Source organism: Staurois parvus, unplaced genomic scaffold, assembly GCF_062004578.1.
Source record: "Staurois parvus isolate SC_StPar_1 unplaced genomic scaffold, SC_StPar_1.0 ptg002265l, whole genome shotgun sequence".
NCBI classification, from domain to species: domain Eukaryota; kingdom Metazoa; phylum Chordata; class Amphibia; order Anura; family Ranidae; genus Staurois; species Staurois parvus.
The window spans coordinates 1-27,478 of NW_028320061.1; the positions used below are offsets into that span (position 1 = coordinate 1).

The following is a 27,478-nucleotide window of genomic DNA, read 5'->3' on the forward strand; positions in this document are numbered from 1 at the left end:
CGATTTTTGAGCCGTCTATGACCAGCTTTAGTAGGTAAAATTTGTGCATAATAATAAATAGTAAAATGACCGGAGTTCCCCTTTAAACGCAGATGCGTCTATCTACATTGTGTTCATTTTATCGAGAAGCGACAGGGGGGGTGGGGGGGATCCTGCCAAGGCGCTGCGACCAGGACCTGCCAATCTGTGTCTCTCTTCATCCCTTTACAGATAGTCTTGGAGAGCCGGGGAGGATTAAGGCGTGTGCAAAGGGATTAAGTGAAATTATACAGCACTTGTCACCTTTAACCCCTTCAGACTCCCGGGGGTTCTGTGAAGAGCCGCACTGGAGGTGGCCCCAAAGGTTCAATCTTGATTTCTGGCGTCCCCATCCACTCTCCGCCAATCTAAAATACAATCTTCTTCTAGCGGCGCTGTGGGAGAGCGGAGATAAAGGCGGCACGCCGGGAATGGAAGTTATGGTTTTACCGTTTACAATCGGCGAAGTGGAGTAGCTCAAGAAACGTTCTCTTTTTTTTTTTCTTCCAGTAATCCTATTTTCTTCGACTTTGGCCTTCAGATACCACAGCGACAATTTCTGCACGGCTTATTGTACTTGTGAAATCAAAGCTCTGGGGACCGCAATGTAAACGGAGTACATGGCGGTTTTTTTTTATCAAAGTATAAAATTATTTATAAAATAAAAACTTGTACCTGATTGGCCATTAGTGATTTTGGCAACTTTGCCTTTTGCACCTCATTACTAAGGCCCACACGGGCGTTCCGTATGTCCGTTTATCATCTGCCCATTTACGGATGAAAAATGGACACCCATGTATTTCTATGGACTAGTGGATGGGAATGGATGATCACCTGTTTACATCCGTTAATGTCTGCATCCATTAACATCTGTTTTTTTTAAAGGAAGAAACTCCTAATTTTCTTCAGTTAAAAAAAAGGAACGGACAAAAAACGTATGTAAACGGACGAAAAACAGATGAAAATGGACAAAAAACGTATGTAAGCGGATGAAAATTGGCTGAAAACAGACAAAAACCGGATGTAAACAGATGAAAAACAGGTAAAAAAAATGAATGTAAACTGATGAAAAATTGATGTAAACTGATCCGTTTTTTCCTTGAACTAATGAAAAAACAAACCGGAACGCTCGTGTGAAAGGGGCCTAAGGGTGCACTGCCATTCTACACATACAGCCAATGAACCAAGAAAACACGACCTCTTACCGGATGCATTTTTCAGATAACCGTTGGCGTCCACCGTCATGTACATAATGTAGGGGCCGGGCTGGTTCACACCGAAAGGCTGAAAGAAGAGACAGTTGTTACTAAAATATACATACAAGAGATACATGAAAATAAAAGGGCACCCCCATGTGTACTTGCTGCTCTGGTGAGTACACCCTAAGGTCCCCTTCACATTGGTGTGCCATAGTAAGATGAAAATAAAGGAAAGAAAGTCTACAAAATGAAAATGAATGCAGCCACCACATCTAAGAATTGATAAGCTGCCACATAATAAATGTTTCCTTTTGGATTTAACAACACTTTAACCACCTCCCCCCGCCATATAGTCCAATGACGGGCGCAAGGTGGTTCTCTCGTTCTGGGAGGACGCCTTTAAGCGCGGTAGGTCTGAAGAAGGAGCCTACTGAGCATGCTCTGAAACGCGTTACCGCCCCTTCTACATCCGACTCTGCTCTCCAAGCCTCATTTTGATGCACAGGCACATCCTGGACTCTACTTCCTGATCCTAAAGACAGAGTTTGCTGTTGGACGGCTGGATGTCCCACCTGGATCTAATTACAGCACACCATGAGGCTTTTTAACTATTTATCTTGTAAGTGCAACTTATCTATTGTTTACTAAATAAATTGTCCATACTGCACTTAGAGGCGCCTTACTTTCTTTTTCAGGAGAACTCTGAGAGTTGATTGGAGGGAAGAGAGAGACAACCCCCCCTTCACACAGCTCACAGGGGGCTGTCAATCTGCTAGAGGTCCCTCCTCTGTCACCATTTTTCTCTTGGTGTCAGCAAAACGTGTCAGAAGTGACTCATGAAGAAACAGGGCAGCAGACAGAAATGACACTTAGTGCTCTGGACTGAGACAAGTACACACTATAGAGGGATATGCTTTGTTTATAATTCATGCCTGAGGTTTAGAACCACTTTATGCTTAGGTCCATGGCAAGGGCTATGTGTTTGCCTGCACAGGGATGCACAAGTCTCCCATGCATTCCAATGCAGCCAGCCCCAGTCATGTCAACTGGGACACAGTGGCTGGACAGACATAGCTGCTGCTCCAAATATGACAGCCATGTGGATTTGGGTCCTTGCACCTGCATGTATGTCAAATCAGGAGCAGTGGCAGTGTTTCATGCAATTTCCAAGAATGGGACTGGCTGCATGGGGATGCACAGAACGCCTGTGCGCTCCTGTGCAGGTAACACGGCACTCTCAGGGATGTACATTTACATATGCCCATGTGCAAAAATGCATGTGACGGGAGTCACTTTGGGTGGGGGGCCCATGGAACACAGTTCATTTTGGAGAGGTGGGGAGACCCATGTCTCAGCTTCCCATATCCCTATTATGTGTAAGTCACCCTGTGCCTGTTAGGGGTACAGGGTGATCTGTCCTAATACTGTGTAGACATGTCTAGGTGGGGGTTGTGGATTGTTTAATGCCATGTGGTTGTCCCATTGTTCTATTGTTTGTCAGGCTTGGGAGCAAACTATTATGGGATGTGTGTTTATGTGTATTAGTTCATTGGGGGGGGGGGTCCTCCAGCAGATCTCCCTCCTGATGGGACTGTCTGCTGGTGTGAAGTTTGAATACCTGTGTGTCTCTTGTTACTAAATGTAGATTGCCCCACCCTGTGTCATTATGTAGGGAGGGGGGGCTGTCCCCTGAGTGTATATATCTTGTATCTGTGTTGAAATAAACTAGTCTACTTCCTGATTTACTTCAAGACTGATGTCGTTTAGTCTTGTATGGTCGGCTGTGGTGTCTGTGGTCGGTGTTCGAACGCACATGCCGTGTGGTGCAAAAAAACAAACAAACAAACAAACAAATGCTTGTCAAATACTTTGTGCATAAGGCAAACTGCCAGCTCATATAGAATGAATGGGTTTTTACTTAAAGTGGAGTTCCACCTGAAAAAAAATAAAAATAAAAGTCAACAGCTACAAAAACTGTAGCTACTGACTTTTAAAATACAGACACTTACCTGTCCCTCGGTCCAGCGGTGTCCTCATCATGGCTGGTTTCACCGGCTGTCTTCTCTCCCCGGCACCAGCATCTTCAGTGTGGGCACCCGACTGCACACTGCGCGTGCGTGAGAAGCGCTGCACTTTGCGAATGGCCCTGCAGTCTTCTGGGACCTGTCACGTGTCCGAGAAGACTACGGGGAGGGTGGGAAAACTTCCGCTTCCAATTAGGCGATCACAGTGGAAGTGGGAGCGGGTGCCTGTCAAATTTGGGTACCCGCTTCCCAAAGGTGCTAATCCTTAATGGGGAGCGGGGGGACAAAGACTTAAAGAGGAACTTCCCCTTTTGGGAGGAGCTCCGCTTTAAACTCAGAATCTTTTCCTAAAGTCGCATCCATTCAGTTTACCTTATATAAATATTTTCCATTTCCAGACTAAAAGTCAGCCATACACTAAACTTTCCATTCGAAATTTTTGCTTTAAGAACCTTTGTTCTATTTTGTAGTCGCTGGTGGGGTCAAATCGACATTCAACCACAGCAAATTCAAAGGAAGAGGATTGAAAATTCTTCTTGAGCACGTTACTTTCTAACATTGAGCACCACTGAGAGGGGAGACTCAAATGTGCTTACCGAATCAATAGGACTCTCGAAGTTCAAAAGTCATAAAGCGCTTTAAAGATGCATGCAGGTCCACATTCCCAGCCTCCAAACGGCTCCCTGTATATAAATGGTGCTGCCCCTGGGGAATACCATCACAGGCAGGGACGTATTTACCACAAGGCAAACAAGGCATTACCATTGAAAGTGATAGTAAAACAAAATCCCAAATTTTGGGTTGTCCCCAGAAAGGTAATAGAGGGGAAATCTTCCTCTGGTGACCTGGGGGTCCTCAAGGAATGACCTTAATATGCAGGAATTTCCTCTCACTTCCTGTTTGGCTATGGGACAGGGAAATCTCCACAATGGGACACAGATGGTGAAAAAAAAATCTGACAGGGGTTATAACCCTCCCTTACGCCATCCAAAATGAAAACCACCCCCCAAAAACCACATATTGTGCCTATAGTTCTATTTCAACAGACCAAGAGGGAGCAAGTATTAGAATTTAATTGCGGGGGGTTTACATCAGAGTACATGGGAAGCACTGTGGCTTAGTGGTTAGCACTTCTCCCATGCAGCACTGGGTTTCTCCATTCAAATCCACACCATGGCATTATCTGCATGGAGTTTGCGTGTTCTCCCTGTGCTTCTCTGGGTTTCCTCCCACGAACCAAAGACATGCTAGTAGGTTTAATGGTCCTTTCTAAGTTGGCCTTAGTATGTGCGTGTCTGAGGGACAGGGACCTTAGATTGTAAGCTCTGGAGCAGTGTTTCTCAACCTTTTTTTTTAGGCAAACCACCCTTTAAAATCATGGGACAGTCTTAACCTCCCAAGCGGTCTGATTATGTCCGTATTTCTGTGCTGAAAGCGGTACATTTTTTTGCATGGAAATATGTATTTTTTTTATTGTAGGCCTGTAATTTTTAGGAATAACTCGCTGAAATCTGTCTGAACAAGAGTCTAGTAAACATCCCGGGGATGATAAAATTTGAAACACGAAATCATAAATTATAATTTAATAAATAATCATAAAAAATAATAATATAATAATAAATTTAATTCAATAATATAATCAAACCAAAAACACTGAAATGTGAAATAGAGCGCCAAGTTCGCACATCGCTGAGCTCAGTCGCAGAATCGTTTTCAGTGTCTGATGAGGAATTTCCCCCACGAATCATTATCACTCAATTCTGCAAGTGGTTCTGATTTACTATCGCTGTTCTCTAGCCGGTCTAAACCCGCGTCTGACCTAAAGGGACGCTTTTTGGACGCCATGGACGTTTCTCAGTTTCCAGGCAGAAAGAACAGTAAAAATGCAGGCAGGGCGCCGGACAAAGCACTCGGGACAAAATGTATGTGAAATGGTTTGATACAGGAATGTTATACTATATTTTAGTGTATTTAGTGAATGTCACTTTTAAAATTTCCCGCCAGTTCTGTCCCCCGTACGTCCCGACGTCACAGGGAACGGAACCCGGAAGACAGATGCCGGCATCGGCCGGAGGACATTACAGGGGACACTGCAGGAGGGACATCGCGGGAGCAAAGGACAAGGTAAGTACAGAAGAGATCCCGGAGCAACGCTGCAGTGTATTCCTGAGCTCGGGGTTACCGCTTGTGGTGCTGAAACTTTACCCCGACCTACACTCGGGAATACCGCCAGGGGGTTAAGGCACCTCATTCTAAAATGTGAAAAACTATTCTATTAGTTACAGTATATATAACGCAGCAACAGCCACACATGTAGGACACCCAACGTTGGAGGTGATTTATTCTTCCAAAGAAAATACACTTTGGCACACTGGTACTGACTAGTATACCAATGTTTCTCCTCTCCCTCAGTTTTTCTCCATCATTGAGCTAATATGACCCCAGCACTGATGGAGAGGGGCGGGGGAGGGTCAAATAAGGATGCTGTGCAGGAAACCCTCATCCTCCTTAAGATGTCATTGGTTGTGAAGGCTTCGGCGGCTAGGAGGTCATAATGGAGCACAATGAAAACCTGTGGCTTTGTGTAAACTATAAGCTAGGACTATCCCACCCACTAGCTTGTATACACATTTTGGGCAATTTTTAGACATTTTTAGACAAATCACTCAAAGAAAACCTCAAGGAATCTCACCTTGGCTGAAAAAGGCTGCTCTAGAGGTTAGGAACGGATGTGAATGTACAATATGTAAAGTGCTGTGTAGATGGTCAGCGCTATATAAATGATTGTAATAGACAGAACACATAAAAGACTAAAGCACCACTTGGACCTAAACATTCAAAAATAATTCTACAGATCGGCTAAAGAGACAATTCTGCTGTGAAAATGGACACTGAGGGGAAAGCAAGGGAACATCTAACAAAAACAGGGCGAGCTCTGGAGCCCCGCAAAACAAACACGCGGTGGGTGGGTGGGGGCGTAAATGGGTTTCAAGGGCAGGAAGTAGTGGATCGGCATTCATCATTGTGGGGGTTGGTATTATTAAAGGGCCATTAAACCTGAAATCCAGCTGGAGCTCTATTAAAAGGTACTTGATATATATATAGATACAGGACTAGAAGCGCAGCCAGTCCCGACTCTTCCAGTCACAGGGGGTCATGTTTATCGGGCCACACTGCAATCATCTGAAATCACATCTAATAATTATCACCACTTGTACAATAGATTTGAACTGAACAACTAGACTGGAAAGACTCTTTCCGAGTAAAATCTTTGGGTTGTACATTTTTGATCATCTAGTACAGGGGTCTGCAAACTTTTTAGCGTATGGGCCACATCCTATATTTTACAAATATTTGCGGGCTGAAAAAAAAAATCAGTTTTACAAATGAAAGAATAAAATTTAAATGAATTAATAAGTCTCCCATTTAGATCCAGGAGTTTCTAGTAGTCCCCACATTACATCTACGAGTGCCCAACAGAGTCTCCTCCTTAAATCAAGAAGTGTCCAAAAGAGTTCTCCCTTACATCCAAGAGTACCCAAGAGTCCTCTCCTTACATCAAGAATTGTCCAGAAGACTCCCAACTAACATTGAGGAGTGCCCAGCAGAGTTCCCCCTTACATCCAAGAGTACCCAAGGGTCCTCTCCTTACATCAAAAAGTGTCCAGAAGACTCCCAACTAACATTGAGGAGTGCCCAGCAGAGTCCCCTCCTTAAATCAAGATGTGTCCAAAAGAGTTCCCCCTTACATCCAAGAGTACCCAAGAGTCCTCTCCTTACATCAAGAATTGTCCAGAAGACTCCCAACTAACATTCAGGAGTGCCCAGCAGAGTTCCCCCTTACATCTAGGAGTGCCCAGCAGAGTCCCTTCCTTAAATCAAGACGTGTCCAAAAGAGTTCCCCCTTACATCCAAGAGTACCCAAGGGTACTCTCCTTACATCAAGAAGTGTCCAGAAGAGTCCCAACTAACATTGAGGAGTGCCCAGCAGAGTTCCCCCTTACATCCAGGAGTTCCAGCAGAGTACCCCCTTACATCTAGGAGTACCCAGCAGAGTTCCCCCCTACATCCAGGAATGCCAAAGAGTCCTCTCCTTGCATCAAGAAGTGTCCAAAAGACTCCCACCTTACATTCACGAGTGCCCAGCAGAGTCCCCTCCTTAAATTAAGACATGTCCAAAAGAGGTCACCCTTACATCAAGAAGTGTCCAGAAAACTCCAACCTAACATTGAGGCGTGCCCAGCAGAGTTCCCCCTTACATCCAGGAGTTCCAGCAGAGTTCCCCCTTACATCCAGGAGTACCCAGCAGAGTTCCCATTTACATCCAGGAGTGCCCAGCAGAGTACCCTCTTACATCCAAGAGTTCCAGCAGTGTACCGCCATACATTCAGGCATGCCCAGCAGAGTACCCCCTTACAGTCAAGAGTTCCAGCAGAGTACCCCCTTACATTCAAGAGTGCCCTGCAGAGTACCCCCTTACATCCAGGCGTGACCAGCAGAGTACCCCCTTACATCCAGGCATGACCAGCAGAGTACCCCCTTACATTCAAGAGTGCCCAGCAGAGTACCCCCTTACATCCAGGCGTGACCAGCAGAGTACCCCCTTACACCCAGGTGAACCTTGCATAGTCCTCCCTGACATCCAGGAATGTCCCTTAGGGTACTCCCTTACATCTAGGAGTACCTAGCAAAGTCTCCCCTTACATCCATGTGTGCTCAGCAGAGTTCCCTCTTAACTTTCAGGTGGCAGAATAGCAGGGTGGAAGGGTCGGGGTGGGGCAGGTCTGAGCAGAGGAAAGCTACTCATCCTGTACATGCTGGGGGTAGGGCACCTACATCACTGGTTGCTAGGACACCAGCGGTAACAGTAACCATCCACAGTTGAGGAAGGTGGGGGTCTAAGCTGGGGAGTGTCATGACTGACTGGCTGGCAGTGACTGGCGCATCCACTGACAGCCAGATGGGGTCCCTGAAATCCAGATTTAATCTTGCAGTGGGCTGGTTTTGGCCCTCAAATCATAGTTTGTTAACCTCTAATCTAGTACAGAAAATACTTTTCTGGTCCAGGGGGATCCCTGCTACAAAGGATCAAACCTCCAGCTCATGGTACATCAGGATGATCATGAGTTATAGAAAGCTTTAAAGTGTTCCTGAACCCACAACAGTCCAATCAGTCTGTAGATGAAGTAAAGCACGCTTGTTATACTCATTGTGGGACCTAAGGGGTTAATCCTCAGCATTGTGTAAAACCAGTTTGATCGTGACTTCTCTGATCCTCCCCTTCTTCCAGTGTCCCCTTTTATCTCCTGATAAGACATATCAAGTGGAGTCACTCTGCGCATGCTCAGTTTGGTGTGCACAGTTAGAGAGTATTTTTGTTTTTTTCTTGGGAGTGTGCATGTGATCAGCACAGGGCCAATCAACACCATCTAGACAGAGGTCAGGGGTTCTGCATCCTCCTAGAGCAAAATGAAAACTCCTCCAAGCTTTAACCAGTGCTTGGCTGGACACTGATAGAAGTCACAAGACTTTTTATATACTGCCGATGAGAAAAGGTATTTAGCAGTTTATATTGGCTAAAATAATTGCATTCCCATGTTCTGTGTACTGTGGGAGAGCAGATATAGTGAATGCAGGGTTCGGCGAGAGTGGATATAGTGAATGCAGGGTCCGGGGAGAGCGGATATAGTGAATGCAGGGTCCGGGGAGAGCGGATATAGTGAATGCGGGATCCGGGGAGAGCGGATATAGTGAATGCAGGGTTCAGCGAGAGTGGATATAGTGAATGCAGGGTCCGGGGAGAATGGATATAGTGAATGCGGGGTCCGGGGAGAGCGGATATAGTGAATGCAGGGTCCGGGGAGAGCGGATATAGTGAATGCAGGGTCCGGGGAGAGCGGATATAGTGAATGCATGGTCCCGGGAGACCAGATATAGTGAATGCAGGGTCCGAGGAGAGCGGATATAGTGAATGCGGGGTCCGGGGAGAGCGAATATAGTGAATGCGGGGTCCGGGGAGAGCGGATATAGTGAATGCGGGGTCCAGGGAGAGCGGATATAGTGAATGCGGGGTCCGGGGAGAGCGGATATAGTGAATGCGGGGTCCGGGGAGAGCGGATATAGTGAATGCGGGGTCTGGGGAGAGCGGATATAGTGAATGCGGGGTCCGGGGAGAGCGGAAATAGTGAATGCGGGGTCCGGGGAGACCAGATATAGTGAATGCGGGGTCCGGGGAGACCAGATATAGTGAATGCGGGGTCCGGGGAGACCAGATATAGTGAATGCGGGGTCCGGGGAGAGCGGATATAGTCAATACGGGGTCTGGGGAGAGCGGATATAGTGAATACAGAGTCTGGGGAGACCAGATATAGTGAATGCAGGGTCCGGGGAGAGCGGATATAGTGAATGCAGGGTCCGGGGAGAGCGGATATAGTGAATGCGGGGTCCGGGGAGAGCGGATATAGTGAATGCGGGGTCCGGGGAGAGCGGATATAGTGAATGCGGGGTCCGGGGAGAGCGGATATAGTGAATGCGGGGTCCGGGGAGAGCGGATATAGTGAATGCGGGGTCCGGGGAGAGCGGATATAGTGAATGCGGGGTCCGGGGAGAGCGGATGTAGTGAATGCGGGGTCCAGGGAGAGCAGATATAGTGAATGCAGGGTCCGGGGAGAGCGGATATAGTGAATGCAGGGTCCGGGGAGAGCGGATATAGTGAATGCAGGGTCCGGGGAGAGCGGATATAGTGAATGCGGGGTCCGGGGAGACCAGATATAGTGAATGCGGGGTCCGGGGAGACCGGATATAGTGAATGCGGGGCCCGGGGGGGGGGCAGATATAGTGAATGCGGGGCCCGGGGGGGGGGCAGATATAGTGAATGCAGGGTCTGGGGAGAGCGGATATAGTGAATGCAGGGTCTGGGGAGAGCGGATATAGTGAATGCAGGGTCCGGGGAGAGCGGATATAGTGAATGCGGGGTCCGGGGAGACCAGATATAGTGAATGCGGGGTCCTGGGAGACCGGATATAGTGAATGCAGGGTCTTGGGAGAGCGGATATAGTGAATGCGGGGTCCGGGGTTTAGTAACACTTTAGATAAAAGAATAAAGACTGTGGCCTAGCGTATTAAAAACCTAGGGCAGATATAATTTTTTTTTCTACCACACCTGTTGTTCTATACAACAAATAATCTATTTTTTAACTGTAATGATAAAGAAGAAAGTTTTTACAGAGGAATTTGAACAACCTATGTAAGTTATTTACAACAGCAAGTAAATATACCAAATAAATGATATTTTGGTATATTTACTTGTTATTGTTTACTAGAAAGTTCCTTGTCTTTATGGCCCCTGAAGATCGCAAATGTGGAATGATCGAAATGCGTTGGAGTAATTTTCTCTTCCTATCCGTGTGGTCTCTGACCATGTGTAAAGAGTTTTTTGTATGAATACTGTCGGAGCGTCGTTCCTTTAGAATCTATGTATTTTATACAAAATATGTGTTTGTAATAAAGCTGACGATTCTTTTATCACAACGTCTTTTTGGAAATACGTATAATTGCTCAATGCTGCAAGAAAGTCCAACTGGGGGGGTCTTCTGATACATTAGCTCAGTGTTTTTCAGCCAAGGCACCCTTTGAAATTATGGACAGTCTTTAGACCCCATTCTAAAATGTGAAAAACTATTCTAATAGTTTTTATATAATGCAGCAACATCCACACATGTAGGACACCCAACATTGGAGGGGATTTATTCTTCCAAAACAAATACACTTTTGCACACTGGTACTGACTAGTATCCCAATGTTTCTCTTCTCCCTCAGTTTTTCTTCATCACTGAGCTAATGTGACCCCGGCACTGATAGAGAGGGGCAGGGGAGGGTCAAACTAGGATGCTGTGCAGGCAAACCAACATCCTCCTTATCAACTGATGATGATTGGTGGTCAGGATGCCGGCCGCTAGAAGGTCCTAATTGTGCACAATGAAAACCTGTAGCTTTGTGTAACTAAAAAGCAGGCTTGTTCTACCCGCTGGTTTGTATACAAGTTTTGGGCAGTTTGTAGACATTTTGCCAAGCCACCCATGAAGAAACCTCAAGGCACCCTAGTTGAGAAAGGTTGCATTAGCTATCATTAAGCCAGCCATTTCTCGGCCAGTTCCTGCTTTGAACCATCTATGGGCAGGCTGAACGTACCCAAGTTAATCGATCGATAAACTTACGTAAACCAGGCTGCCGGCTTTTACATGCGATTATTACTAGCAGCTATTATAGCCACTAGCATTAATCACTGTGTTCTCTTGGCGGGGACAGCTCTGCCCCTGCTGGGAGAATACAATGGCTCTGCCTGCCGGAGGGATTTCCCCATCCACACGGACTGTGTTGATGGGGGAATTGAGCAATTTTCTTTCCAGTAAACTTTGGTTTCAGGAAAAAAAATCACTTTGTCTACGGCCGGCTTTATTGTTAGTTTATTTTATTTGTGCCCAAGACAATTCCTCTTTTTCCAATGTGGCCCAGGAAGGTCAAAAGGTTGAACACCCCTGGTCTACATGATGTCTACATCAATCCGCATGATGCAACAATGCGTGCTCCTCTATCACGTTCCCGGAGAAGCTCAGTGTTCATCTCCTGAACTAAGCTAGTGAAAGTATCTTTGTGAGATGTGGATGGACAGCCGAGGTCAGAATACTGACGAGGGGAGTGGAATTGGGATGATTCATTTTTCAATGGTGCAGAAAATAAGCCTTTCAACATCTAGCAATGCAAATAACGGGAGAAATGATGGAGTAGCGCGGGGTTTGATGGACGTGCACAAATGCGGCCAGGAATGACTCGATGGAGCCCGCCGTTCATCTCTTTGCGCGGAGGCAGCTAGTCCATGTTAATAACATCTTCTGTTTTGGCAGCCTAATACTCTGTACGGCCAGATATTTATCATTAATAGGAGCAGGAAGAAAACAACTTGACCTTTTGTGGCTTGAAGGACACCATTTTGCTGATCTTTTCAGCGGACGGCGAGTGAGCTAGACATTAATTCCTGGAAGGTTGGAGAGCTCACGTGGGCTCGGATGGATGAAAACAGGCCTGACTCACCAATACAGATCTATTAACCACTACAGGCATGCATGCCAACGAGAATCTTCATACTATGAAAGGGAGTGAGATGTAGATAAGACTCAGGAACATTGTGCAGTAAGGCCATCCATACAAAATGGCCTTTCCTATCATCCTGTTAGAGTCTGGAGTTGGGTTTTAGCTCCGTTTCATGGGGCTTTAACTGTGTTCCATGGATGCATATGCATATTACCATCTCCAAAGATGCCTTCAAGGTGAATGGATGACAGCCATGGAAATAAATATTCCACCTTTTAATGCAGCACACATGGCCTTTACGGAGGGACAACAGTGGCTTGTGAACAATATAATTTTGATCTGGACACAAAGCCACCAAGATCACCTAATTCACATAAAATAGGAAGGAGAATTGCCCGTAGTGTAGTATTAAAAACACATGTAGTATGTAATAAAAAGTAGGTATCTACTCACATATAAGCAAAGAAAATGTCTGTTTGGACGAAACGCGTAAGCCAGCGTTACAAGGTGGGAACGATGACTTCACCACAGTAACTCTGCCCTACGTGTTTTGTCCAAAAGGGCTTCTTCCCTGGGGGCCACAAAGAAGGCCCCTGTGAAGATGTCCGTTTGGACAAAACATGTAGGGTGGAGTTACAGCAGTGACATCATCACGCCTGCCGAAGGGTGATTAATGAATCATTTGTGATATGCTGTTTTTCTTTGCTTATATGTCAGTAGATACTCAGCTTTTATTAATACTCCACTATGGGTGATTCCCCTTCCTCTTTTATGTGACTTGAGCTTGACTGCTTGCTTGGTGGAAGGGGCCGGCAGGCTGGCTAGAAAGGTTGGGGGATCGAGTACAGAACATCCATCCATCTTGGTTGTCTCCTTACAAGTGCTGTGAGACCTCCCAATGTCTGAGGTCTAACTGGTAAGCAGCAGTGTTATCACTGGTGGCTGGTGCACAGAGGAGATATTTAAGGAGAGTGTTTCACATGATTCTTGGCTGATTTTTCCTCCATTGGGAAGCACCTTTATCGCCAAGAGGAGATTTTGTTGGTGGATTTAGTTTCGGTTTAAATTGATGGACTCTTGTCCATCTTGTGATATTTTAAATTATTTATTCACATTTATTTGTTTTTATGAATTGAGTGATATTTATGCCATTCATCCATTTGTTGACTGACGGAGCTCTACAATTGCAGTACTTTTTCTGATGTATGTTGTCCGATGTGTGGATAGTGGTCAGGATTCTTTGAGTTATTGGATTGGCACTTTTAATCACAGGGCACTTTCTAGTTGATCTGGACACTAGTCTTGTGCTAAAGAGGCCCAATGGTCTACCTTTCAAAGATAGGTGCTTTGAATTTACAGAAACCCTCTTTAAAAATGCATTCACTTGACCTACTATGGTAAAATGTAATTTACCCAAATGTAGAGAGTACAGGTCACTAGGCAAAGCTTCTGAACTTCCTGATCCTTCCCAGGATGTAGGACATCCTATCTCCTGCACATTAGTAATGGCCAGTGAGGCGACCCATCTTAGTGATGGGCCAACAGGAAAATTGGGAGACGAGCAGTAATGGCAACCGCCGATACTACACAGAGGTGTCAGGTCTTTGTTTCATAGTACATTGTGAGAATCGGCCGTATGGGAAAGCATTTTGAGCTGCCTGCAGGTTGGGCACCCCTAGGTCCCTATACATTATACCCGAAGTATTTTTGTTTTAGCAACAAAGTCCTTTTTCAAAGGTTCTAGTTTGTGCATTTTGAATACGACCTACCATGGTAAAATGTAATTTATCCAAATGTAGAGAGTACAGTACAGTTCACTAGGCAATGCTTCTGAAGTTCCTGATCCTTGCTGGGATGTAGGACATCCTATCTCCTGCACATTGTTAGTGGCCAGTGAGGCGACCCATCTTAGTGATGGGCCAACAGGAAAATTGGGAGACGAGCAGTAATGGCAACCGCCGATACTACACAGAGGTGTCAGGTCTTTGGTCCACAGTACATCATGGGAGTCGGCCGTATTGGAAAGCTTTTTTAGCCGCCTGAAGGTTGGGCACCCCTAGGTCCCTGTACATTATACACAAAGTATTTTTGTTTTAGCAACAAAGTCCTTTTTCAAATGTTCTAGTTTGTGCATTTTGAATACGAACTACCATGGTATCGGAAAGCTGTTTGAGCCACCTGCAGGTTGGGCACCCCTAGGTCCCTGTACATTATACACAAAGTAATTTTGTTTTATCAACAAAGTCCTTTTTCAAAGGTTCTAGTTTGTGCATTTTGGATATGACCTACCATGGTAAAATGTAATTTACCGAAATGTAGAGAGTACAGGTCACTAGGCAATGCTTCTGAACTTCCTGATCCTTGCCGGGATGTAGGACATCCTATCTCCTGCACATTGTTAGTGGCCAGTGAGGCGACCCATCTTAGTGATGGGCCAACAGGAAAATTGGGAGACGAGCAGTAATGGCAACCGCCGATACTACACAGAGGTGTCAGGTCTTTGGTCCACAGTACATCATGGGAGTCGGCCGTATTGGAAAGCTTTTTGAGCCGCCTGAAGGTTGGGCACCCCTAGGTCCCTGTACATTATACACAAAGTATTTTTGTTTTAGCAACAAAGTCCTTTTTCAAAGGTTCTAGTTTGTGCATTTTGAATACGACCTACTATGGTAAAATGTAATTTACCCAAATGTAGAGAGTACAGTACAGTTCACTAGGCAATGCTTCTGAACTTCCTGATCCTTCCCGGGATGTAGGACATCCTATCTCCTGCACATTGTTAATGGTAAGTGAGGCGACCCACCTTAGTGATGGGCCAACAGGAAAATTGGGAGATGAGCAGTAATGGCAACCGCTGATACTACACAGAGGTGTCAGGTCTTTGGTCTACAGTACATCATGGGAGTCGGCCGTATTGGAAAGCTTTTTGAGCCGCCTGAAGGTTGGGCACCCCTAGGTCCCTGTACATTATACACAAAGTATTTTTGTTTTAGCAACAAAGTCCTTTTTCAAAGGTTCTAGTTTGTGCATTTTGAATACGAGCAATGCTTTCACGGTTATTTTGTTGGCCTTCACATCCTTTGTTACCTCAAATTTTCTTTTTTACTAAAAATGTGATTAAATGCGGGATTGTTTTTTTTTCATTTTTGTTTTTTTTTTTATTGAAAGCTCCAGTTAACAAATGCAGGTCGAAAAGCTAGGCTTCCTATTCACTTTACCACCATTTATCAAGCTGAATACATTTGTGAACGGTGAAACCCTGGCATTTCAGGCGGCAGTTAAGATGGAAAGAGAACTTCAAAAGGACGCAGGCCGGGAGTCGAGTGCGGCGAGGGGTTCGGGATCCACGCTGTCAGGAAAATCAATCATTCAGTAGCTTTGCAAGTAGACCTTGGTGACACCGCTTGTAAAAAAAAAAAAAAAAAAAAAAAAAAAGAAGTTTCTTTCAAGGGTCCACCGAGGTTTTATGCATGTACAATGCCATGCGAAGGGAGAAGAGATTTCACTGTGACTGCTGAACCTTGAATAGTATTTTTAGCACCCTTAAAGTGGACCTTTCATGATAAATGGAGGTCGAATGTTTGCAAGCCTCTCCCTCTTCCTCAAGGAATTGGCTTTAAAAAGCTATTCGTTCATTACAAGTGTTTTTGCAGCACCAACAAGTTACACGGTGCTTTACATATTAGGGCTCCATGTACACTGCAGCTGATAAACTCACATTTAGGAGCTTTTCTGCGTTTTTTTCAGCAGCCCCTGAACTCTCCCTAATGTTTTCCTATGTGTCCATGTGCAAATCGTCATTTAAAATCGTTTTTTGAACGCAGAAAACTTGCGTTCAGGAGTAGATTTTATCAGCTTTTCAAATGCAAACCGCTTGTAAACGCGGCTAACCACGTTTATAGGCCTTTGCAAATTTTTTTTTAACTCTTCCATTCCCAGATGCTGTCCAGAGCCTTTTTTCATCATGAAAAATGCATGCAAAGCGTTTTCCCGGTACTCAGATGGACCAGGTACGCCATACTTTGAGGTTTCGCATGAAAGAAAGTATGTCAGACACTGCTGCAATAATTTCTGCACAGAAATGAGCCGGAACATCCAAACACCACAAAAAAAAAAAAAGACAGCTAATCTCAACACATACTGCTCTCTCTGCTTCTGCTCGCTCTATTTCTCTCAAAATGTCTGAAATAGTTAATTTTTTTACTGTTTTTCAGTGCTTTCTGGGCATTTTGGAAGGTCTTCTGAGGTTATCTTCAAAAAACTATTCTAAACGCAAACGCTCATAAACGCGGTATGCAAACGTGGCTAATCTGACGTTTTTTAATCTATGTTTTCCAGCAGTTTCCATCATTCAGAAGTCTCCCGTGTACATGGGGCCTTATACTTTCACATCAGTCCCGGCCTGCAAGGAGCTTACAATCTAAGGTCCCTTTCTTACATGTATACACATTATTATCATTGTACAGGTTTTATTTAGTGTCAACAGATTGCGAAGCACTTTACAACACGAAGGCAGGCAGTACAGTTATCATACAATTCAGTACAGGAGGAGTCATTGTGCTCCCAGCAGCCCCTGCGTACTGGAACATGGCAAAAAACATGTGTCAAATGCAAGGCCCGCGGGCCAAATCCAGGCCCTCGCACCTCTCCAGCTGCTGTAGCACCTTGTCTCAGCATTTGGCAGCAGAGAAGAGGACAGAACTCCTCTGTCAGATCCTGCGCTCCTCTGTGCAGCTATGGAAAAGCTCTTCTCCCCCTCTTCTCACATCTCCACAGTTGGCAGCAAAAAGGAGGACAGAACTCCTCCTACATATCCTGTGCTTCTCTGTACAGCCACAGCTCCCCCTCATCTCTATCTCCTGGTCTCAGAATTCTGCAGACTCCAGCAGCTGACAGCAGCCCTCTTCTGGTCCTCCTCCAGACCCTGCACCTTCCGCTTCTCAGCTCCGCCCCCAGCTTAACAGAAACAGCACAAGGTAAGGGGGGTGCACTGTGATGCAAGAAAGGGTGGGGAACTCTTGACTTTTGATGGTGGGGTGGTGTATTTACTGCAAGGCAAAGAAGGCACTTGCCTAGAGAGGCATTTTTCAGGGGGGCAGCACCGCTCCCTAGAAGGGATGAAAGAAGGGACATGCGCGCAATGGGAACCAGGTGGGATCCTAGATAGGCTGCGAGTTGCTTGATGGTGTATGTAGAGCCTGACTCTCGTTCCCGGGGATGTCCCGAGCTGTGAAGATGAGTGTCTCTCTATTGCTGAGGAAGGGGGGGGGGTGGTAGTGGAAGGCTTTCCCGGGTTGGGGGTCGGGGTGATGTTGGTCAATGTCGGGCTCTCTCCGTGGGAGGGGGATGGGGGGGTTGTGTTGGTCACTGTCAGGCTCTCTCCGTGGGAGGGGCATGGGGGGGTTGTGTTGGTCACCGTCAGGCTCTCTCCGTGGGAGGGGCATGGGGGGGTTGGTCACTGTCAGGCTCTCTCTGTGGGATGGGCTTGGGGGGGTCGTGTTGGTCACTGTCAGGCTCTCTCCGTGGGAGGGCCATGGGGGGGTTGTGTTGGTCACTGTCAGGCTCTCTCCGTGGGAGGGGCATGGGGGGGTTGTGTTGGTCACTGTCAGGCTCCCTCCGTGGGAGGGGCATGGGGGGGGGTTGTGTTGGTCACTGTCAGGCTCTCTCCGTGGGAGGGGCATGGGGGGGGGGGTTGTGTTGGTCACTGTCAGGCTCTCTCCGTAGGAGGGGAAAGGGGGGGTAGTGTTGGTCACTGTCAGGTTCTCTCCATGGGAGGGGCATGGGGGGGTTATGTTGGTCACTGTCAGGCTCTCTCCATGGGAGGGGCATGGGGGGCTATGTTGGTCACTGTCAGGCTCTCTCAGTGGGAGGGGCATGGGGGGTTATGTTGATCACTGTCAGGCTCTCTCCGTGGGAGGGGCATGGGGGGGTTATGTTGGTCACTGTCAGGCTCTCTCCATGGGAGGGGCATGGGGGGTTATGTTGGTCACTGTCAGGCTCTCTCAGTGGGAGGGGCATGGGGGGGGGTTATGTTGGTCACCGTCAGGCTCTCTCCATGGGAGGGGCATGGGGGGGTTTGTGTTGGTCACTGTCAGGCTCTCTCTGTGGGATGGGCTTGGGGGGGTCGTGTTGGTCACTGTCAGGCTCTCTCCGTGGGAGGGGCATGGGGGGGTTGTGTTGGTCACTGTCAGGCTCTCTCCGTGGGAGGGGCATGGGGGGGGTTGTGTTGGTCACTGTCAGGCTCTCTCCGTGGAAGGGGCATGGGGGGGGGGGTTGTGTTGGTCACTGTCAGGCTCTCTCCGTGGGAGGGGCATGGGGGGGGGTTGTGTTGGTCACTGTCAGGCTCTCTCCGTAGGAGGGGAAAGGGGGGGTAGTGTTGGTCACTGTCAGGTTCTCTCCATGGGAGGGGCATGGGGGGGTTATGTTGGTCACTGTCAGGCTCTCTCCGTGGGAGGGGCATGGGGGGGTTATGTTGGTCACTGTCAGGCTCTCTCCGTGGGAGGGGCATGGGGGGGTTATGTTGGTCACTGTCAGGCTCTCTCCATGGGAGGGGCATGGGGGGGTTATGTTGGTCACTGTCAGGCTCTCTCCATGGGAGGGGCATGGGGGGGGGTTATGTTGGTCACTGTCAGGTTCTCTCCGTGGGAGGGGGAAGGGGGGGTTGTGTTGGTCACTGTCAGGCTCTCTCCGTGGGAGGGGGAAGGGGGGGGGTTGTGTTGGTCACTGTCAGGCTCTCTCCGTGGGAGGGGGAAGGGGGGGTCGTGATGGTCACTGTCAGACTCTCACCATGGGAGGGGCATGGGGGGGGGTATGTTGGTCACTGTCAGGCTCTCTCCGTGGGAGGGGGAAGGGGGGGTTGTGTTGGTCACTGTCAGGCTCTCTCCGTGGGAGGGGCATGGGGGGGGGTTATGTTGGTCACTGTCAGGCTCTCTCCGTGGGAGGGGGAAGGGGGGGTTGTGATGGTCACTGTCAGACTCTCACCATGGGAGGGGCATGGGGGGGGGGGTATGTTGGTCACTGTCAGGCTCTCTCCGTGGGAGGGGGAAGGGGGGGTTGTGTTGGTCAGTATACATGGGGGCAGACAATTTGTGTGTTGTCTAGGGCAGCACAAAACCTAAACACACCACTGGGTGGGGGCCCTTTGGAAACAACCAAAATGCTGATGCTGCCCACGATTAAATGGCGTTTGAAACCCCAGGATTAGAGGATGTCCTGGGTGTCATGTGACCAGAGGCAGCAGTCCAACGCAGGAGCCATGTGGAAAAAGATCTAACTTCAGCACAGCAGCAATGTTATCTAGCTAGTATGAACTGCTCAATGGATGATTTTTGCCTAGTATTATTTTTTAATTATTGTTTAATTTTCTTTTTTTTCTCGGCATACAAATGGTTTTCATAAGGTTTCCTGCTTCTTTAATAACATTTACATTGGTTCATATTATCCACGCTGCTTTGGGCGCCTGCGGAGGAAATAAAATACCTAAGAGACCCTTCCAGCGAATATCAATGGGTCTCTGGCTGGATATAACAGGAGCTTCGCCACCTTTATGGAGAGAACGCGGCCGCATGAGCGCGGTATAAATATTAACAAGGCGACGCACAATATAAAGGATGCAAACTACGTCCCACTGAGCTGTAAAACACACAATAAAGGCACGAAAACTTTATTTCACAAGCATAATTATATCTGATAAAGAGGATGATGGTTAAGTAAAAACCAGGCAGGCTATTCTACAACATGGAGATAAAAATGAATTTTAAATATGAACCTTTTTAAATGGGACTCCAGGCAAGTGTTAAAAATGATGTATAAACCCAATCTGGGGCAGTATGTACGCCGTGGCAATCAACTTCTCTCATTTGCTCTTGGTTTTTGGTCTATTAAAGTGATTGTAAACCTCAGACATGCAATATAAATAAAGCATATCCCTCTATGGCAGGGGTGGGCAACTGTGGCCCTCCAACTGTTGGTGAACTACAAGTCCCATCATGCCGCTGCCTTTGGGAGTCGTGCTTGTAACTGTCAGTTTTGCAATGACTCACGGGACTTGTAGTTCTACGACAGCTGGAGGGCCACAGTTGCCCACCCCTGCTCTATGGTGTCTACTTGTCCCAATCCAGAGAACGATGTGTCCTTTCTGACTGTAGCCTTGTTCCTCTGCTATCAGTATGAATCATTTCTGACAGGTTTTCCTGACACCAAGAAAGAAAAGAAAAAGGTGACAGGGGAGGGAGCTCTAGCACACAACCTGTGATTGACAGCGTCAGCTCTGTTCCTGTGTGAAGGGGGTATGTCCCTTGCCTCCAATCAGCTCTCAGAGCTCTCCTCACTGAGCTCTGCAGATTGTAATTTCTGCTCTTTGACCCCTTTTTCTCTGAACACACTGAAAAAAGCTTATGAAGCTTTCTGAAAAGCTTTATAAATTCAGCTCTTTGAATTGACGTAGAGAAGAGAATACATCAGATAAACAAGTACAACTTTTGTAGGAGGATTTGTTTCATTATCACTCTGCAATGTGTAACTTCAGCTCTCTGCCCCCTGTTTTTGACAGCTCAGAACAGCTTTATAAATTCTGGACATTGAAGCGGAGCTCCACCCAAAAGGGGACGATCTGCTTTAAGGACTGGTCCCCTGCTCCCCCTTAAGGATTGGCACCTTTGGAGAGCGGGGGATGAGTGGGCACCCGAAATTAACAGGTACCCGCTCCCACTTCTGCTGCAATTGCCTAGGTGATCAGAAGCCGAAGTTATCCCCCTCCCTCCTTGTGTACTTCTGGGACACGTGACAGATCCCAGAAGATTACAGGGCCATTCAGAAAACACAGTGCTTCTCGGACATGTGCAGTGGGCACCCGACTGTGAAGCCGCAAACTGTCACAGCCGAGTGCCCACACCAAAGATACATCCCGTACACCCCATACATCCCGTGCACCCCATAAATCCTGTACATCCCGTGCACCCCATAAATCCTGTACACCCCGTACATCCCATACAGCCCGTACACCCCATACACCCGTCCATCCGTTACACCCCATACATTCCATACATCCCGTACACCCTGTACATTCCGTACATCCTATACACCCCGTGCAACCCATAAATCCCATACATCCCGTACACTCCATACACCCCATACACTTCATACATCCATACAGGCTGTCTGCAGAAAACTACAGGAGGGGGCGGAGACAGGACCAGTCATCCTGCACAAGGAGAGAGCAAGCAGGGCTGTGGGAGGGGCCCAGCAGGCTCCACCCTCTACAGGATATCTGCAGATAACTACAGGAAGGGGTGGAGACAAGACCAGTCATCCTGCACAAGGCACGAGCGAGCAGAGCTGTGGGAGGGGCCCACCAGGCTCCTCCCTCTACAGGCTGCCTGCAGAAAACTACAGGAGGGAGCAGAGACAGGACCAGTCATCCTGCACAAGGAGAGCACGAGCAGGGCTGTGGGAGGGGCCCAGCAGGTTCCACCCTCTACAGGCTGTCTGCAGAAAACTACAGGAGGGGGCGGAGACAGGACCAGTCATCCTGCACAAGGAGAGAGAGCAGCAGTGAGCGGTCTTTATTACAGGAAGTCTCACACTGGATGACTGCACAGATCCGGAAGAAATACACAAAGCTCACGGAGATTAAGACTACTATACAAATTGTCCTTTTATTTATACAACATGTGTTTGGCCCAGATTATAGCTTTAAAGTCAATATAATGCCCAATACACCTACCTTGACTTGCTGAGGACAGTCATTGGAGCAAATACCACTGAGCACTGCGTAGAGAGAAACAAATCAGTTAGTCAAATGTACTCAACATTAATGGGATTGATTTACTAAAGGAGTGTAAGCTGTGTACTTTTCAATGTGTATTTTCACTTGGTTTAATGACTGAAGAAAAATTTTTTTTTGAAGATTTTGTTGAGCACTATTTCTGGAATTGGAGCACATTCTTATATTTGGGACTTTGTTTGGACTCCTTACACATTTATATATTTTTTTACTTTGTGGATTGTTTTTATTTATATTGGATTGTTTTTTTCCTTTCATGAGCAGCAGCATTTAGATTTGGATTATATATATATATATATATATATATATATATATATATATATATGTTTTTCTTTGGCACAGGTTTTACTTTATTTATTAATAATAAATGCTGTATCACATGCTGTTCATACCCACTCTGTCACAATGGGATTTGTTTTCTGTATTCTGCAAAAAAAAAAAAAAAAAAAAAACAAAACCTGGTTGATCCTGCTGTTCTCTGTCTCCCCCTTTTGATCATGTCCCCAGTGCGGTTTGGGATTTTGCAGAGCAGTGGTGGCAGCTAGTGCACATGCTCAGTTTTAGTGAGTTTCTATGCTGATATGCTTTCCATGCAGCCCGTGTGACTATAGAGTGGTAAATGACAATGAAAAAACAAAAAGAGGGCGCACCGGCCTAGTGCATTGTCGTTTAAAATATTTATTGAAAGAATGAAATAGAAGGTATGATACTCACAATGGACTTATAAAACACAGGCACATCACAATGAACAAAGGTGTTCAATCCATATAGCATCAGAGTCCACAACGATGGAACCCCGGATGACCAACTGGCTGACGCGTTGCGAAAACTCAGCCTCTTCCTCAGAGCCCAGAGCACTAGGCCGGTGCACCCTCTTTTTGTTTTTTTCATTAGCATTTAGTGACTTTGGACTACCCCGGTCCGTTGAGGACAGCAAGCAGTGCATATTCCAGAACCTATACATTGTCATCCTAGCTCCTGCTGAGTCCATCCCCAGCACAGGAGTAAGGTAAATGACAGCCCGCTCCCTCCCTCCTCCTTCATGCCCACTAAGCAGCTAAACACGATGGGGGAGGGATATTACATCTTGATTGATGGAGGAATCACATCCCTGTTATTTTAACCTTTTCACATCAGCCACACGCAAATGTGCAGCCTCCCAGACGCCAAGCGGCCGCACATTTGCGCTCTATTGAAAAAGGACATATGTGCCGAGAGTGCGCCCTGCGCGCTCCCAGCACACATGTATGGTACTCACAGAAAGGTCCCGATCTCCTCTTTCGATCTGGATCTTTCCCAATCATGTAACCGCTGTGATGGCGCGTCACGGCGGTCACATGACCCTAAAGCCCGCCCCGCCTCCTGGCTTCTGAAACTCTTAAAGGGCCGGGAGGTGCCGGAGTGAAGGGGTTAAGACAGGCTGGAGGGGGCATGACTTAACCCTTGCCTGGCAGACATCCGCCCACACAATGTTATCGCCAAAAATAATAAAGATTTGATTTCAAATACATATTTGAATGATTTAAAACAGTTTATTGGTTACAATCATTTATTTTTACTCTGTATCCCACAGGCTGTGTTTTTATTTTGAACATGTGACCAGCGGCAGAGAACGAGAAGCTCTTCCTGCCACTGTTTCCCTGCAGATAGGCTGGGAGAGATCTGGGCCATGTGACAGCTGTATACCGATTAGGAAGAAATTACTTAGATGTATTTTTTTTTTTCATTAAAATAATTACAGTGCCATCATCCCCATACAGAAAGAGAAGCGATTATGTAAGTTATACAGTTTGTATTTAGTATCATTGTAACATCACAAGTAAGCACGTGATATCAAGTCAATAAAGGAAGTGGAAACGTGGACACGTGGACTGAACAGTCATTAAATGTAAATGACTCGCAGTCTCAAAAGGCAGAAGGTAGGTCAAAGTCCCCAGACGCATTTTGCTACAATTATGAAGCCAAATTTATAGCCGGCCAGTTTTCTGACCTTCGATATTTTTAGCATTTTTTATTTCAGGTTAATGAAGCGGTGTCATGGAAACGCACATTAGCGAAATACCAGTGAGACAAAAAAAATGTACATTATCTCTAATTACTGTGCTTTGAGGCCTGGTAATGCGTGGAAGGAGCTGGACTGTGATGCCCTTCCGAAGATACAGACAACATTTGGATCTGATGCGCGCTATTTCCACTGGAGGCTGGAAAGCTGCAGGTGAATTACGGAAAAATGGCAAAATGCAATCTCAGAACACATACACAGAGACCGCCTTATTGGCCAAAGGACCTCAAATTCTGTTCTGCTGAAGCTGTGATCGGTGACTCTACTTTTCGGCTTTACTAACCCCTGGTTCACATCTGTGCAGGTGGTGCCGCTGCGGATCCCCACAAAAATCCACCCACACAGAAGAATGAGGACCAGCGGCGGGTGCCATTAATTCTAATGGCATGCCGGCCGCACTGGAAAACGCAACCGTACTGAGAACCGAGGTTCCCATGAGGGCTGCGATTTCCAAAGAAGTGCAGGGACTTCTTCCCTGTGTGTCATGGGCACGGGAGTCCACTCAAATGACTCCTTGGTTTTATCCCGCCTTGACTACTGCAACTCCCTCCTCACTGGTCTACCGTTACACAGGCTATCCCCCCTTCAGTCTATTATGAAAGCTGCTGCTAGACTCATCCACCTTACCAACCGATCAGCGACTGCTGCACCTCTCCTCCAATCCCTCCACTGGCTTCCACTAACCCAATGTATAAAATGCAAAATACTAACCACAGCTTACGAAGCCATCCACAACACTGCCCCTAGCTACATCACCAACCTCATCCACAGATACCGCCCAAATCGCCCACTCCGCTCCTCCCATGATATCCTCCTCTCTAGCTCCCTCATCACCTTCTCCCACGCTCACCTCCAGGACTTCTCCAGAGCCTCTTCCATCCTCTGGAACTCCCTACCACAGTATGTCCAATCAGCCCCCACCCTGTCTGCCTTTAGACGATCTTTGAAAACTCACTTCTTCAGGGAAGCCTACCCCACCTCCACCTAAAAACTGTACTTGAATCACCTCCGCCAGATCATCCCCCGCAGCTATCACCTTTTGTATCACCTCCCCCTTCCTTTAGATTGTAAGCTCCTCGCGCCAGGCCCTCCTATTCCTTCTGTACAGAAATGTATTGTCTCCCTTATATTGTAAAGCGCTGAGCAAACTGTTGGCCCAATATAAATCCTGTATAATAATAATAATGGGCTCTCGTTGCCGCGCAAAAAACTGCCTGTCTTTTTTTGAGCACAGCTTCAAGAGTTTAGTCTACCTTTAACCAATGTTTGACCCCAGGTCAATAAAGAAAGCATCTTCAGCTACCAAGGGTTTGCCAAAATCCAGCATTCTATTATAATCACTATGCCTAGGGGTTACCAAATTCCTACACTTTATCAGGTAATTATCGTTTACAAAGCTTGCTGGTTAGTAACTACCCCACCTACTCTTGTTGTTAGGACCTGGTTCACCTGTTGGTGCCACTGTGGTTCCCTGGGCAGAGGGTTGTAATTCCAGTGTCCACCAGTGAGTGTTGTTTAGCAGCCAGCAGACCCCAGTAATCAGTTTCAACTTGATGCTGGCTGCTGGGAGGGTATTTAGTAAATCCCCTATAGGTGCCTCTTGCTCCAGTGTTTTGCTGCTGCCATGTCCTGTTGCTATGTATCCTAATCTTGCTTCTGCCCTGTACCCAGTACCAAGTACCCTACTGTTCTGAACCTGCTCTCCTTTGTTCCTTTTCCCAGTTTTGGTTCACCCTTCCCGTCTGCTCCCTGCAGCTCCAGTTTCTCTGCTCTTCTCTGTTTCCAATTTTGTATACAGTGTAAATAGCTAGAAGTTAGTTGAGATTTCTGTTGGTTACAATAAAACAGAAATAAAAGTGAGCGCTTATTCAGTTCAGCAGCTGTACACTCAAGGTAACCAACATAACACCTTAGTAAGAATATCATAAAAATAGTGCAGCGCTAAAATGTGATACAGTAGTGTAAAAGGTTAATAATTCCACAATAAAGGTCCCCGCAATTCCAGATCGGTGAAAGTGCCTTGTGATAAATAGTAGAAATGCGCACTCACCGGAAGTGCACTATTAAATTGCAATGAACAAATTGCTTCCTGGTATGGGCCGAACTACACAACTGGATCAGCAGGCAGGATGATTTCCCTCTCAGAGTGGATCAGGTTCAGGAACACCAGTAGGTTAATGCTCCAGACCAGAGTTCCCCTTTAGAGATAAGTAGGTGTAGCTCTAATGGTGACAGGTGCCTCCCTTTCTGGATAAACCCAGAGTTGCTTTGACCCCGTGTGGGGAGAATCTTTTTCAGACACCTTTTTCTCCGGGTTTATCCAGAAAGGGAGGCACCTGTCAGATGTGTAGTTCGGCCTATACCAGGAAGCAATTTGTTCATTGCACTTTAATAGTGCACTTCCGGTGAGTGCGCATTTCTACTATTTATCACAAAGCACTTTCACCGATCTGGAATTGCGGGGACTTTTCTGTTGGTTAGGCTGGTTAGTCCGGTATTCGGTCACTGGATTTTTGGCTCACTTATATTTTTATGTTTGCTGTGTGCGGGTGTTTGGATGGACTTTTTTCATTGTAAATAAATCTCACTTGCTGCTTGCTCTGGGGACACTTGTCAGTGTGGGAGGGACCAGAAGTGCCAGTGGGGGACCTGAGAAGAGGAGGATCAGGGCTGCTCAGTGCAAAACCACTGAGCAGGTATGACATGTTTGTCATTTATTTATTTTTAATTGTCTTTAATATCACTTTAAAGCAGGAGTCTCCAAACTTTCTATACAAACGGCCAGTTTACTGTCTTTCAGACTTCAGGGAGGCAGACTGTGGCCATTTGGATTAGAAATTCTTTGGTGTCAGTGAAAGTAAACAATACATTTTTGGTTACAGGGGGAGGAATAGTTCTCCATCCTTGTGTCAGTGGGAGGAATAGTGCCCCATCATTGGTATCAGTGGGAGGAATAGTGCCCCATCATTGGTATCAGTGGGAGGAATAGTGCCCCATCATTGGTGTCAGTGGGAGGAATAGTGCCCCATCATTGGTATCAGTGGGAGGAATAGTGCCCCATCATTGGTGTCAGTGGGAGGAATAGTGCCTCATCATTGGTATCAGTGGGAGGATTAGTGCCCCATCATTGGTATCAGTGGGAGGAATAGTGTCCCATCATTGGTATCAGTGGGAGGAATAGTGCCCCATCATTGGTGTCAGTGGGAGGAATAGTGCCCCATCATTGGTATCAGTGGGAGAAATAGTGTCCCATCATTGGTGTCAGTGAGAGGAATAGTGCCACATCATTGGTATCAGTGGG

General features: G+C 46.7%; 1 protein-coding gene across 1 annotated transcript in view; it reads right to left on the reverse strand.

Moving 5' to 3' along the window:
• Nucleotides 1–1,139: 1,139 nt before the first annotated feature.
• Nucleotides 1,140–27,478, reverse strand: part of LOC149431426 (T-cell immunomodulatory protein-like) — a gene marked incomplete at both ends in the record, with an annotated part of 37,096 nt that continues 10,757 nt past the window's right edge. The window contains 2 exons of the mRNA XM_089665616.1: nt 1,140–1,302; nt 22,056–22,099. Of these exons, the coding sequence (XP_089521742.1) occupies nt 1,140–1,302; nt 22,056–22,099 (207 nt within the window). The remainder of the gene's footprint in view (nt 1,303–22,055; nt 22,100–27,478) is intronic.